General features: G+C 36.7%; 1 protein-coding gene across 1 annotated transcript; it reads left to right on the forward strand.

Moving 5' to 3' along the window:
- The first annotated feature begins 11060 nt into the window (after positions 1-11060).
- LOC110457037 (rhodopsin-like) lies at positions 11061-13174 on the forward strand. The gene has a single exon (XM_021508129.1). It carries the CDS (start codon positions 11209-11211, stop codon positions 12472-12474), a length of 1266 nt encoding a protein of 421 aa, XP_021363804.1. The 5' UTR covers positions 11061-11208; the 3' UTR covers positions 12475-13174.
- Positions 13175-16940: the final 3766 nt, after the last annotated feature.

The following is a 16940-nucleotide window of genomic DNA, read 5'->3' on the forward strand; positions in this document are numbered from 1 at the left end:
TATCAATACGTATTGGTGGTTCATCAAATACAATCGTTTGTATCAATACGTATTGGTGGTTCATCAAATACAATCGTTTGTATCAATACTCTTTCAAGACGGCCCGTCCAAACTGGTCCAATCTTCTTTATGAAAGGCACGGAATTACTCTTTCAAATGCTGTATAATAAAAATGAGCCGAACTTGAACCGGTCTCCCCTACAGGGTTAAAATTAACATGCATCCAGGAAAATGTAATTATTTGCATATTGGACAATCTAATGAATCAAAGAATGAAATATCAAAATCGAATAACATACACGGGAAAATCCTGGAAACATCGGTTAAGGAAAAGGACATTGGAGTTGACATTGACAAATCACTAAACTTTGAAGAGCACATAGGCGAAAGGGTTAAAAAAGCAAACTCTATGCCTGCCATTATTAGGAGATCATTCCAATTTTTAGACTACGTTACATTCGTGCCACTCTTCAAATGTTTTGTGAGGACACAGTTGAGATACACAGGAGCAGTACAAATTAAAATATGTAGACAAACTGTAAAGCGTACAACGTCGCGCTACGAAATAATTACCGGGGATGGAAGGCGTAGAATACCAAGAAAGATTAAGAAAATTGAACCTACCAACACTAACATATAGTAGACTGCGAGGAGACATGATCGAAATGTACAAGATTGTAAACAGAACTTATGATAGAGAGGCATGCACTTGTGTGAAGCTTTAGAGTGAGGAATCAGTCAGAAATAGTACAAGAGGAAACTCGAAAATAATATTCCCATATCAGTCAACAACATCCCTGAGGAGAAACTATTTCACATTTCTTTCTGTCAAAACCTGGAACAACCTTCCAGAGGACGTTGTATCCGCTCCAAATATATTTAAGCATTGAACTGTTTTTTGTATGGTATTTATGATTGATTTGAATGATACAGCTTTGCAAGCAAACAACATAATGCGCGTTCAATACTAAATATTTACGTATTCTCTACCTCTTATGTTATTTTTAACTTACAATTCACATCTAAAATTTAAAATTCTCGCCTTATCGACAAATTCGTTCAATAGTTGGAACAGCGTCTTATCGCGTGCTGATTGGCAAACAAAGTAGTACTTTGAAATTTTAATAAACACTTCAATTTTATTCCACAATTCAGTATCAATACAATTGCGTTTGATATGTCTATAGGGTGATTTAAGTTTATCAATAGAACTCTGATCTGAAGGTTAGATTTGAAATTGTTTCGATTTTTCCCCGGAACAAATTTCGCGCATGGATAAATAAATACAGTGAACACTGAAATCCGACCTTACCCTCCACGAGGGAGTTATTTTTGGAAGTTAATTCGAACTTTTCTCTTTGCTCATTTTGTGAAGAATCCAGACGTGAATTTGTTTGTTGATTGTATGGGAATCTGACTACAGTCGGTAGATTCTATAACAGACTCGTTATTTGACATGTCGTCAGAAACTGAGGAAACCGTGGCTGCGAGACGCGTGAAACTGATAGCATTTTAAGTGAGTGATCTTGCGACGGAGCATAGGTTCGTTACAAATGCGTGAAATGTTTACGTGTGCCGTGACTCATATCAGTAGGTCTGTAACATATGTGTCAGTAGGTCTATAGAATATGGGTATTTCAGACATTTGTAACGAGCCCCTGTTGATCAGTGCAGTGTAACTGAGAATAATTCTGATAAATTGCATAAGCGTTAAAATTGTTTCCATTGCCGACATTGGTGATTTCAACCGATGTGCATTTTGTACGATATTGCAGACCTTGGTCTTGTTTTTGTTGTAATAAAAGTATTTTTTATTTTATCATTTATTTTGCACATAAATTTACAATGACATTGTCAAATCTCACAATGCCCAACGATATTTTAGCAGCCGTCATGTTTATTTACATTGGATATTGCAGTTCCAGTCAGTATTGTATTAATACGCTAAGAATTGTGTCTCGTGCTGCATGGTAATTAAAGTCCCATCAACGACACATCTTTCAAAGAGGCTATATAGTGACAATGCCATGCAAATGTAAATACATGTATATACTTTTAAGAACAGAATAGATAAACTTAGACAGAATGAAGGTCCTTATTATAATTATAGGGCAAATTTAAATAACAATGAACTTTAACTTTATATCGTAAAGAGAATATATATTTATCGAAAGTGGAATCATTTTTAATTCTTATTTAGTGGTTTTAATATGTCCACTTCACTAACGAGTATTGCGGTTATCCAGCAGACGATGACATACACTTATACAAAGACTGTCTCCTTATGGAACTGGCGTGGACGTGACCATCAGCCATTAAATGTATTTAAAATAGTGGCCGTACTAGCAGTTTTCAATTGACATGTAATGCGATGTAACAAATTGAAGTGATTATTAAGGGATATATATTTTTCTCAATTTAGTGGAGTTACTTCCCTTTATATATACGTTTACTTTGTCGTGATGTGTCACACTGTATGTTTTGTACATATGCGTACAAACTTACCACAATTATTAATATTTGCTTATGTTTATTTAATCTTGCAGTCAATGCACTTAAAATTATGAGTATATGTATAGCTAATTGATTCAAATTTTGTTGAAACTGACATCAATGTGTCTCTTTTCACACTATATTATAGTGGAGGGGAGGCCAGTACAACAATCCAAGTTCAAATCACTATCATAAAAATCTTGGCAGCATCGTGTTTGTTGAAATTTACATGAATTAACCTATATACAACTTAAAATAGAAACACCACACCTTTATTAAAATAACTTTTAAGGCAAACACGCATGTATCACAAGATTATTTTTTTATCGGAAAATAGGATGCAAGTTCGGACAGACAGTCTCGGGTTAGTTCGGCCCACATTGAGAGCAGCATTATATTAATAATAATAATAATCTTTATTTAACGTCGTGTACAATTGTCAACAACAAACATAAGCTCTGAAGAGCTTTTATTACGACGCCGGTAAGGGAACAAATGGTGTTTTCGTGGTGGAGAAAAACCCACGGGGTGAAACCACCGTGCCATCGGAGGGATAACACCTAACCCTATCAGACATCACTCTCTTTTTTCCACCACCGCTGGGGATCGAACCGAAATTCTTGGGAGAGCGAGTGGTCTGAAGCTCACGCTTGATTGAACACAGTCTTACAATGACTGCGCGTTAGCGATCACCGCTACCGGGGCACTCTACTATGACGTCATAAAGCAAGCAACGTCATATTTTCCCGCCATTCTCATGACTTTGCACGTGTTACCTGGGCCGATTCTGTTCCAAATCAATAGGTCAATAAATTTGTATTTAACAGAGATTCACATGTCAACGGTAGACGTGTATGAGTGTGCTACCTTGTTACATAAATAAATACGAAAATGGTTTACCAAGAGTTCTCAAAGCTAGAGAGAAGTAAGGTTATTATTTTCTTCAAACCTACCAAAAGTAATTTCCTTCCTTTTATGATTTTGATGATTAAGTTTCCAACTCTGTGTTTCCTTATGGATGTTTTACCCAATCGAGTGAACTGCTAAGATCCTCAAAACTATAAATAATTGCTCAAGATCCAAAACATCAAGGATAGCCGGACATACTCCTGGGCAAAAATTGTTCCTGTGTCCCTTATAACTGTAAAATTCGAGAAATCTATAATAGCAATATATATATATATATACGACTACCATAGCCACCCCTGCAGGTGGGGGATCGGTAAAAAGAATACACCTGTTGTTACCCACTGCATGTATCGTAGGAGGCGACTAATGATGAACCCCCTGCAGAATTGGGGATTTGCTTTGGTGTCATCATCTCTATTTGGGTACATAAAAGCGACCAAAATAAATCTGCTGCGCCATTTGCAATATTACGGATCTTTATCTTTCTTTCTATTTCTAACTACCTTTTATTTCCTAACGCCTTGCTTGGAAACACCTCACTTTTGGCCTTACTGTTGAGCGTTCGCCGAGGTGAGGAAGGCAATTGGTTCTATCCTAGTAGTTATTCCCTGCTTAACGTTCAGTATTTAGGGGAATGGCAACAACTGGTTCACCCGTTGTCAGTATAATGTGACCGGGCGGAATGCTGTGCTGGGTGCCTTCGGCATGATATTACAGTGAGATAGCAATATCTGCATCAGATCGGCGCTACAGTGTATCACAATGAGGTAATCACATCAACATGCCCTCTCTCCTGCATACACTACACACATGGAGGCACGTCCTTAAATGACCTTAGCTGTTAATAGGACGTTAAACAAAACTAAACCAAATTTAACCAGACTACCATAGTTTTTTAACTGGTAGCATTTGTATTTGTGTGGTACACCAGTATTCTGTTTTGTGAATCTTGTTTTATTTATCTTTGATGACTTCGCGTGCTGTTTTGTCAGTAGTAAATGTACCATGGCTAGCCTGTGATATCTACCTTCTAGAACTTGTTAACTCGCTGACGCTATAATAATGCCGTATGTTATTATCAATCATTGTAGAGAGACGGTATTGAAAATGAAAGATAAATGGTTCTATTTGAGATTTCTCTGAATCACTGATTAGATTGTTTACATATACAATATCAGTATACTAGCATGGAAAACTTGTACGAACTCGTACTTTCACCCCGGAAGAGGGTCATTGACTTCATATGATGTTGTGTATTATTTCAAACCTAAAAATAGAACCATGAATTGGATAGCAATTGAAAATTAGTATTGTTATTCCCGAAAACCATAAGTGGATGTCGTTTACCAGGGAAAGGAGGATTCTCAGAAAAATACCGAGCTGTCCTGTCTGACTCGATATGCTTGGCGTTATGTACTTAAAAATTGTATACATTTGTGTATCTATTTCCGTGTATGCCTGTACGCGTGTCGAGGGCTACATGTAGGTCTTTACTCAGTAAACACACTATTACACGTCATTGTAAAGCCACTCATATGCTGTATAACAACACCAGTCAAACAATGTGTACTTGGTTTCCCATGTGCAAGTGTAGGCGCGTGAAGTATATTGAGAGGTGAATGTACTTAAAACTGTATTGATATGATAACCCGTGAAGAGTTTTTTTTTTTCTCACTGCAAATCTTACAAGGAGTATAGACAAGTGATGACACTTGACATCACTTCTTCTGCAGTACATACATTCCTTTGGGGAAAAGAGGACGTACTTAAAAAAATAAAGCATTGTTATATAAACCGGAAGCGAATGAATAGATGCTAAATAATACATTTCAGAGCTTTGGTTGAGAGACATGATACAGGAACGCGTGTAGCCATTGGTCAGTTAAATTGAAAGAAAATTGCTAAAAAAGGAAAACAAACATGAAGCTATGATGTATATGAGAACATGTAAATTGTGAGGGTATTAAATATCAATAAGTACATTGTCATAAGAAACGTATTACACGGGAAATATCAAGTATTACACGGGTAAATGATACACGTATTACACGGGTAAATGATATCACGTATTACACGGGTAAATGATATCACGTATTACACGGGTAAATGATATCACGTAATACACGGGTAAATGATATCACGTATTACACTGGTAAATGATATCACGTATTACAAGGGTAAATGATATCATGTAATACACGGGTAAATGATATCACGTATTACACGGGTAAATGATATCACGTATTACACGGGTAAATGATATCACGTAATACACGGGTAAATGATATCACGTAATACACGGGTATATGATATCATGTATTACACTGGTAAATGATATCACGTATTACACGGGTAAATAATATCACGTATTACACGGGTAAATGATATCACGTATTACACGGGTAAATGATATCACGTATTACAAGGGTAAATGATATCACGTATTACACGGGTAAATGATATCACGTATTACAAGGGTAAATGATATCACGTAATACACAGGTAAATGATATCACGTAATACACGGGTAAATGATATCACGTAATACACGGGTAAATACTATGACGATTCGGAATTCATTACTTGCTGGGTAATTAAATAAAATGTTTATTGTGCGAGTTTTTTCTCTCTCAATTCGTATTGATATTCGACGATACCAATCAATTTCTAATCTCTGATAAACATAGTGTTATATTAACGTTTGTGATTGTAGGGATTTTACGACTATATGTATCTTCAACCGCTTTCAAACTGAAAACAGAAAAGGTTATATCATATTGGTATGGATTTTGTCTTATAACTTGGTAAAATCACGTGACATTAAAAATAATCAAGTTCAGACATCAGACTGGTATTCTGCTTCAAATCCGTCCAAAATTTGTTCAAAATGATGGAAAGATTTTTTTAAAATTATTTATCGTCAGAACAAGAAATTGGGCTTTAGTACAAACAATAGTTTGAGCATGAGAACGGTTTCATGAATCAATAAATCTGTTCATACCAGTGTCTCACAATCGAACCTTCAAAATCAGTTCTATTCAATTTGTTGTCTCGAAATTGTTGTTCGACAAAGATCATTGTCTGTCGGTCACGTCATACCATCTCAGGCTATTGTTGTTCTGGCAATAACAGACACTCACTTGCTTATGTTGCTCGCGTTGATGACAACATACTAGCTGTTCTAGTACATACAGGTTACGAAATCCTCAACCATGCTCGACATGGTAGACGTGGTGGCGGAGTGGCTGTCCTGTTTAAGATAGTCAAAGTGTGAAACATCCGATTTCCAGTTCAGATGATGTGTGTACAGACGTCGCTAACATGAGTTGTTCTGATAGTGCCGATGAGGGACAATTCAGATGGTATGTCATTAAGTGACCTGAGTCCAACTTTGACAATCAACACAATACAATGTTGGCACTCGACAGTTCACCGAGCTACATAATGTCTGATGCAGCATGTGACTGTTGTTACCAATACTCATCGCCATACACTGGAATTGGACATCTTGCTGCCTGTTCTACACTGAACTGTTGTTAATCAGGTTGTGCAAGGATGGGGTCAAATTCTCAAGCCTTTCGTTTTATTAAGGGTCTTGATGTTGAAGGAGGATCCGATTATCCAGCCCTTCAGTTTATTAATGACATTGATGTTAAAGGAGGTGTCAAATTCTCCAGCCCTTCTGTTTACTAATGACCTTGATGTTAAAGGAGGTGTCAAATTATCCAGCCCTTCAGTTTACTAATGGTGTTGAACTTGAAGAATAAGTTTCTCTTATCGAAAGCCTGACAGAGAATCCTGTACCTCTTTAAACAAAGGCGATAACTTATGAGATATAGTTTCTATCTGTACAGAAGAAAATCTCTCTAGGATAGACGAAGGCGAAGAAAAGCGGAGTGACGATGGCGCATGACTTTAAGTGGTCGTCCGCCACCAAATTTAACGATTCGGCAAGAATAATGAACTGATAGTAAGGTGCAAAAATGATAGCTACTAATAGTGTTTCAGACTAACAAATATACCTTGCAGGTAGCAAAAGTGAAATAGTCTTACCAAGCAGCCCATACAAAGACCTGGCGATAACATTTTTTACTTCCAGAACTAAATCGACACCACCAGACAAATTGAGCTGTGGTTGCTTCCCGCATGGTTATTGAGGCATTGCCTGGAAGCACAGCTTCCACAGAAATACCTCGGAATGGACAAGTTAGAGCACTATCGACTCGACCGGTATTAAATCTCTCTTCTTTAAAGATATTAGGCCTATTGGCCAAATATGATTTCGTTTTTCGTTCGAATACTATTGTAACGAGAAATAAAGTTGTAACATCAACGTTGTTTTGAAAGGAATAAAGAGGACAAAGAAGATAATTTAAGCGAATTCATGAATGAATTATTAATGGATTTTTTTGATATATAATTTTAATAAATATGCACTAATTTTCGTATGTTATTTTGTTACATCAATACTCAATGCAAAATCACAATTTGGAAATAAATTCATGTTAAAACGAAATAATAATTGTGTTTTAATTGTACTCTTCTATCATAAAAAATAAATTACTGAAATATGATCTTGTTTGTACTCAACCCAGACCATCTAATGTTATATTGGACATTTGAAAGCAAGGATAATGGCAGTGAGCTTGGGGAAGGGGACACAAAATAAATATTAACTTATTTTAACTTATTTTAACTTAGCTTAATCTGAACGCAGGCACATTTGCCTCTATATTCAAATCATAGTCCATATATTGGTATATTTATATACATAATATAGAAAACAAGCGTAGAATGGAATTTATCTTTCCAAACATCTAGATCGCGCTTATGAAGTGACTGGTGTTGGATTATGCTGAATCCAGTTCTATTCCGTCTTTGCGTATTGCAGAGTTATCTTCTCTTGGGAATAGGTATTGATTGTTACGTCATTGGTTTGTGCGAGAAAATTACGTCGTTTTCCCAAAAATTGATGACGTTACTCTCACAAACAAGTGACGTAACAATCAATACCTTCTCCCAAGAGAAGATAACTCTGCAATACGCAAAGACGGAATAGGAGTTAACAAATATTCTATCCACTTCTATTTTTAATATGAAAGCAACACCTATGCCACGCGTTTTATCAGGATATTTGAATGCCGGGTATCAATATCTTTCCGTCCTTTATCAAGAATAAGGCATAACTGTAGTGGTCTTAAAAGTGCTTTTTTGTAGGTATTTGTTTATCACCGGTCTATCACTGTTGTGATCGTGATGGAGATTCGTATTTTCTGTCTGTTCTAAATTCAAATATACGATTAGGATGACTGAATGCTTTTGTAAACATTGGTATACAGCCCGACCCTCATCTCGACACTCTTCTTTGGGGCGATGTTGCTCTTCCATTCCAAATAAATGTCGATAATATTCTCGCTGTACAATCTTACATCAAATCTACAAAAAGGTTTGAAACAGTTTAGTGGCCACCTAATGCAACCAGGACATAGTATGACAAGTTTGATGTATGACTATTAGTTGTGCGGACACCTAACACAGCCAATCCTCGAAGTTCTGTTTCAGGAAAGCAACTTACAACACCACGAGAAAGCTGAAGGTAGCTTTTTGGGGAGGCAATATTGTTTTTATAGATAAAAATGCTAATCGACTTAAAATCCTTCCGGCCACACCGGACGTAGGACTAGAATAGGGGCTCGGCCTCACGGTGGCAGTTACAGTCCATTCTAACAGTGTAGTCAATTTTTTGTATAAGTTTTTTGAACTTGTAAAATATACAATGATACATTTAAAATAAATAACAAACCCGATTAAAATCTCCCTCTAGAGCAAATAAATAACATTTTACCGAACCTCAACTAGTTGAATCAGACATATGGGTAACATTTTAAACGATGCTTACTATATAGTTGAATCTTTGCCATTTCATAGTTTTATTCATTGATTCTAATAAGGTAAAAGATTGTTGTACTTTTCTTTGAGTGTAGACTACTGTGGATTCAAATTACATGAACATGTAATATTCTGGTTAAGAAAACATTCACTGAATTGTGCCAATGATTTCATGTTGTAGTACATAAGTATATTGGAACTTTTCCCTTTGGCTTGGACAATATTTACCTTTTTCGTAACAATGCATTTTAACAATAGTTGCAAAACGACGCAGAGAGCGTAATAATGGCCTCACGTTACCATATCGTAAAAAGCGTTCAAACGTGTCGATTTGATTGGTTGACATGCACCGATGAGTCAACCAAAATGAGTTCCGTCAGTTTGGTAATACATCATCTCGTGTCGTCGCTACGTGGCATATGGAACCTTGTGTTTCATGACTTCATGATTGGCTGTGCTGCTATAGACAGAATACCTGTTATACGATTATCTGTTGAACAAAACGATAATAACATACAACAATTATATCACGCCCTTCATAATTTAAAAACTTACGTTAAGTCGCTTGACGGTACATATATATCCTTCTGGTTCTAAAGTTACATCGTAATATAGATTAACATGCGTAAGGCAAACATTCAAAATAGCGACACTTCTTAAGCCAATACACAGGCACTCATAAACACTGAAGTATAGGTGGGACACTATATAAATATGTCATTCATTAGCAGGTGACAGTGAATATTGTCAACCCGAGGCGAAGCCGAGGATGACAATGGGTTTTTGAGGGTTGACAATATTCACTGTTATCTGCTAATGAATGTCATATCTATTTTGTTACACCAAAAGTCTTTGTAGCTCAAAAACGGCAGCAAACCTCGATAATGACATCTTGTTTGTTGATAGTCTGCTGTTTACAATCGCTATCGCACCGGCGCTTGATGAAATTGGCTGTTGCCGCCAAACGTTCTTGTGACCATCACGGTGGGGAAACGAAGCGGTGAACGCACATTTTTCGCGCATGTGATATTTTTCACTGTCTCATGGCAATATCACCCGCGCCCCTTAAAACCAATGTGTTTTCGGAGGATGACAGATTTTTGTTTAATTTTCTCCTAGCCAATCAAATAGCTAGAAATTCACTTGAGGTGTAACAAAATAAGTTAACTCCCGATAGCATTCTGTAAAATAGTCTAGTAGTGTTGCTGAATATATTGTATTGATTGCATATCTTTATATTGTAAAACATATGAGAGTTTATTGTTCGAGGTAGATAGAGTGCTCTTTATCAACTATCATATACTAAATAAGTATAGTAATTATTTATCTGGTATATTTTACGATTTAAAATTTGCCAAGGTAAAATGGTAGTAATACCCTACACGGTGCTTCAAAGGAACCACGATCAAGTTAAGGACTAGATGATTAAACCTATAACGTTCTCAGCAAACTGTGTGTTTGTCATCTTCGATACTCCGAGGGTTACAATTACTCACGCTTCCAGGACCCTTGGACTATGCGATTAGGTATTTGATTGCTCTCAGATAAAACAAATACTGACTAATCGCTAGGCTTATACCTTTCCTTCAAAGATTATATAGGAGAGTCTACTTTTATGTTACCGCGGGATCTTTTTTGATTTACACAAAAGGGTCAGATAAGTCTTCTTGTCTCATCAACTAAGTGGCATAAACCGAGCCTTCTATTTCGTCATGACGTTGTACAGGAATGCAGAGAGCGTAAGTGAGCATAACTCATGGAGTGGCAAGGGTGTAGGCGTGTATTCGTTATAGGATGTGTACACACAATTCCGGGATCTGAATGATTTAACACGACGCAAGAGACGGTCGCACACCTTCTGGTACACAACCAACCCTAAACACTACGGAACAGCGATTCGGTCTTCCAACCACCATTATGAACCTAAGTTTCGAGCCTTCATTCAACCAGACCAATGTCACGACGGCACCAAATATAGAGGTAAACCAGCAACATATGTTAAATGCATTCAACAGTAACTTAGCACAGACACTTCTACCATTGACAGTTGTCCTATGGTTTTATCTCGTCATCGGGTTTTTAGGAAACAGCTTAGTAATGTTTGTGTACTGGGCACGTAAGAAACCCATGCGAGATGACCGGTACTTCATTCCTTTGCTAGCGCTGATGGACCTTATATCGTGTGTTGTCTCGTCGGGGACGGGGATTCACGCCCAGACGCACCCGCTGATGTTCGACAATAATGTCGGATGTAAAATGGCAGCGTTTCTGGGTATCTTGTTTGCCTGTGTATCGGCCGACTTTCTTCTCGTTATTGCTATAGAACGTTACATCAAGCTTTGCCGACCCTTTGGCCGGCAGATGACAATATTCATTAAAAAAGCCATTATCGTTGTAATTACTTTATTTGGCTTGGTATTATCAGTACCTGCTCTCGGTATTTACCAAGTAGAAGAGATACCTAAAATGAGAAACATGTATGGAATCCAGGCTTGGCAATGTACTGACATGAAAGACAAAGGACAGGCAACAGGTCACACGGTCTACAAGGTCTCACTGTTTGTAGTGACTATTACTAGGTTCGTGATTCTGTTTTTCTGCTACGGTAACATTAGTTGGGTGATATTTAGGCAAGGAAAATTCAGACAAAGAATGGGATCTGTCGTATCCTGTACTTCTGCTACCTCTGTCTCCTATACCGACGATGCAGGGAAAAGCATTGGAATGAATAAACAAAACAGTGAAGGAAGCAAATCGGAAGATGTCAAAAAATCTAATAAAACCGACTTAAACGGAAGACAAACTCTTCTCAATAGAAACCAGCCTCATTTGGGATCTGTAGCTGATCGGAAGATCACCAAACGGAACCAGAGTGTTGCTTCAATGGCAGGATCAGTAGCACGCAGGGAAAGCCGTGCCGACCGACAGGGAATCCGTCTTACCGTCATCTTTATCCTCATCACGTCCATCTACATCGTTACCTATGGTCCCAAGGTGTGGCTCATGATAGAACAGTCACTCAACAGAGATTTCTGGTCAACGGTCCCACAAGGTCAACTACTCCTTTACAGGTTTTTACACACATTTTACATTTTCAACAACATTGTTAATCCGATTGTGTATGGAATAATGGACAGACGGTTCAGAGCGGAGTGTAAGAAACGTTTTACTAGGTGTCAATAAATTCAAAGTTCATCAAGTTGATTCTTTTATAAGTGCTCGATTTCCAAAACCAAACTTACGTGTTTTTTTGTTTCATTACTAACTTGATAAGCCATCGTGAATTATATTACAAAACGCCCGCGGGTGCTAGATTAATCGAACATGTTTATGTCACGACATGCAAGGTTTAGCTGATTTGGTATTGGATAATTGTTTCATTTGTGTATATATTGTGGCAAAGTAAAATTAACGATATATATGAGATAAATACCGAAATATTAACTGGCTACATTGTATGATAATGATCGCGAACCACTGTATATATTTACTTCAATCTAGTTGTACCTTTTTCGTCAGACACATTTATGGTGTCATTTTGTCCTTGTGTCTGTGAGCAAATCCCAACGCGATATATTATATAACCTTAGCAAAACCAAACGTTTCTGTTAGTGTAAGTTCAAAGAAAGGAATTCTTTGTGTACGCTGTTCTAAGTATTTATGGGTTAAAGTTGGAATTTTATTTAGGTGATGACAGGGAAGACGTCAACTCAACATATGCAGATATATAACATTTGTCTGCGAATTTTAGTCTGGAAAAGGATAAAATCATCTCAATTCAAAGGATATCCTAAACAAAAGTAACTATATAAGTACATAAATAAATCTAATAAAAAAATATCCTTATTTATGATTGTTTATTTCAAACCACATACAATGTTTAATAGCCTACATTATGATTGTTTGTAATATTCTTACGTTTTATCCTATTTCGTTATTTTACTATTTTATGTGTTAATTCAATTTTTTATTTATGGATTGGATATTTTCTATCCATTAATATTTTTTCTAATAAATCGCGCTTTATTATGGTTAAAGGTCTAATAAGATATAGATAGAGATTAAGTACTGGATTCCAGATAAGTGGTAATGGCGTCACAAGCTGTTAAAATTTCAGTCATTATTTTAAATGGTCTATTTATGCATTTATTAGCCTTCAACCCTGTTTTCCCGGAATAAGAGTTTATCTCAATGCTTAGTGTGTGCTAGACTTCAAGTGGGGTCACTTAATAAAATGGTGGATTATATGTATGGTGTACAGTATGAAAACCATGTATGATAAATTGTGTGTATGGTGTTTAGTAACCTTCGATATTTTTCTTTTGATACAACATTAAACAAATATGATTCATCCGCTGAATTTTCAATAAACTATGGTTTGGTGATCTAGTTTGGGTACTGTCATATGGTGCATACATTTACTATTTAGTGTGGAGTATGTATATATGTATGGTATACACTATGTTCAGTATATAGTCACAGAGAAAGGTTGTATGTATGACGTATGAGAGGTTTGAGATATATAGATGTTAAAATGATAATAGACAATCATTGTCAAATTACCTAAAACTATGGGCGTATATAAGGAAGGATGTTTGTGTACATCCGTCCGTTTGTCATTTCTCGGTACAGATTGTCAATCTACGTTATGGAAAGAGCTGCAACGTATCAGTACATCTGTACTACATAATAGTTTGATGAGTTATACATGTGAGTCGTCAGATGGTGTTCACTGTATCGGAATCAATCAAGGTGGTACGGTGGCACAGGTGATAACGCTCTCGCCTTTCACCGAGGCGACCGGGGTTAGATTCCCCGATCGGACGTGAAAAGGTATGGGGGTCTCCTGCCCGACCACCTTTGGGTGCCATTTAACTCACATTTCTTGTTTGAATTATTCTTGTTATAAGTGGAGAGGCATAAATAAATGTAAGAATTAACTGAATTACTGAGTGCCCATTGTCCAATAATGTCTCAGGACTGTTTCTGCATTAAACGAACTTTCAATACTGTATGTTTTGTTTTGTATTACAAACTGTTCATGACTAGAATATAAATTAAGACATTGGACTTCTGGCACACTTCAAGTTAAGTTAAGCACAGTTCTTTTAGCACTATATGTTTATCATTAAGCACAGTTCATTGCCTCAAGCACAAAGCAATTTTTCATTCTGATCCTCGTAAATCTTAGCTTTAGTTCCGTGAACTTTGCCAAGTCCAGGTTCCTTAGCACAATTATTTCCTTCTAGTTTAGCTAGATTTGTTGTAACCAATATCGACCTAGCAGACATGGATTGTCTCCTTTGACCACTACAGCTGATAGTATTCCACTGAATTTGTCATAACGGACTGGAGCCTTGCATTGTCCAATAACTGGTAATATTTCACCTGTATACGTTTTCAACTTGGCATTGAACTGTTCCAAATTTACACTATTATTACCCCCACTTAGTTTTTTGAAAGCCGAGTTGCCCAGTTCTTTTATCGAAGCTCAAGTGTCAATTTCCATACATAATGGTACACCATTTATAGACACTGTATGGTTCCTTGATAGGCGATTGCGAGTTGATGCAAAACATATCATCATCATCATCATCGCTCTAGTAATACATTGAAAGTTTGAAAGATTTTAACAAACTTATAAAAGCTTATATTTAATACAAAATATTTACATTCTGCCACAGGACTAGATGATTTTACGCCCCATTTCAACCACTAGATTCAGTGGTATACTATGGGGTTTCAGGAGGAGCAAGAAGATATTGTATTGTATCTAATCTGTTTACGATTTGAACCAATCAGTTTACTAACACAAAGGAACAGATCTGTGGAACAGGCCAATTGTTAAGCAAGGCCCAAATGTTATTTATGAAAACGACGGGAGAGTGACTACCACTTCCCCTGTACTATATAACCACTTTTATGCACTGAAATTCGCAATAAACCGTGTTATATTATACGGCTTTTTCTGGAAACAAGAAGGTCATAAGTTATGCTCGACACATACATATCATTTATGTCCTTTTATGTTATCAGGTCCGTTCGATATTTGACTATGAATGCACTAATAGAAATGAGTGGTTTTTTGTTTTATATTCTTTTGCAGATATGAAACCCAAATCGATAAACCTCATACTTTTTTTTTATTTCTAAGATTGTAACTTCTTGTACCACACCTTTTATTCTTCTGTCAGTTTATTTTCACTCGTGATGCTACAATGAGTGACATGGGTCGTCAGATAAATATGTTATCTCGACAATTCCTTATAATCCTGATACGTATAAACAGACCACCTAACTCTTAGTTTCGCGTCGTCGTCGTCGTTCTCGTTCTGACTCTCTTTGGCAGCATTATTTTGTGAACATTTTGTTCCGATACTTTATTTTGATTTACCATATTTTGTTATAACTGTATTAAAACTCGGTTCGTTCTCCCTTGCTGCATACTTGATAGACAGCTATTGAAAAGGCCCCTCTTGATTTCAAAAATGGTTGTACGATAAAGAAATCTGATCTCTAGTAAACGTGTATGAATCTAGGTGTGTGACAAGAGATCTGATCTCTAGTATAAGTGTATGAATCTAGGAGTGTTACAAGAGATCTGATCTCTAGTATACGTGTATGAATAAAGGAGTGTAACAAGAGATCTGATCTCTAGTATACCTGTATGAATCTAGGAGTGTAACAAGAGATCTGATCTCTAGTATACGTGTATGAATCTAGGAGTGTGACAAGAGATCTGATCTCTAGTATACGTGTATGAATCTAGGAGTGTGACAAGAGATCTGATCTCTAGTATACGTGTATGAATCTAGGAGTGTGACAAGAGATCTGATCTCTAGTATACGTGTATGAATCTAGGAGTGTGACAAGAGATCTGATCTCTAGTATACGTGTATGAATCTAGGAGTGTGACAAGAGATCTGATCTCTAGTATACGTGTATGAATCTAGGAGTGTGACAAGAGATCTGATCTCTAGTATACGTGTATGAATCTAGGAGTGTGACAAGAGATCTGATCTCTAGTATACGTGTATGAATCTAGGAGTGTGACAAGAGATCTGATCTCTAGTATACGTGTATGAATCTAGGAGTGTGACAAGAGATCTGATCTCTAGTATACGTGTATGAATCTAGGAGTGTGACAAGAGATCTGATCTCTAGTATACGTGTATGAATCTAGGAGTGTGACAAGAGATCTGATCTCTAGTATACGTGTATGAATCTAGGAGTGTGACAAGAGATCTGATCTCTAGTATACGTGTATGAATCTAGGAGTGTGACAAGAGATCTGATCTCTAGTATACGTGTATGAATCTAGGAGTGTGACAAGAGATCTGATCTCTAGTATACGTGTATGAATCTAGGAGTGTGACAAGAGATCTGATCTCTAGTATACGTGTATGAATCAAGGAGTGTGACAAGAAATCTGATCTCTAGTATACGTGTATGAATCTAGGAGTGTAACAAGAGATCTGATCTCTAGTATACGTGTATGAATCTAGGAGTGTGACAAGATATCTGATCTCTAGTATACGTGTATGAATATATGAGTGTGACAAGAAATCTGATCTCTAGTATACGTGTATGAATATATGAGTGTAACAAGAGATCTGATCTCTAGTATACGTGTATGAATCTAGGAGTGT

The sequence above is a fragment of the Mizuhopecten yessoensis genome, unplaced genomic scaffold (assembly GCF_002113885.1).
Source record: "Mizuhopecten yessoensis strain PY_sf001 unplaced genomic scaffold, ASM211388v2 scaffold8995, whole genome shotgun sequence".
NCBI lineage: Eukaryota > Metazoa > Mollusca > Bivalvia > Pectinida > Pectinidae > Mizuhopecten > Mizuhopecten yessoensis.

What these genes read in the sequence shown, in the direction of transcription:
- LOC110457037 (XM_021508129.1), top strand. Translation starts at nt 11,209, where the DNA reads ATGAACCTAAGTTTCGAGCCTTCATTCAACCAGACCAATGTCACGACG.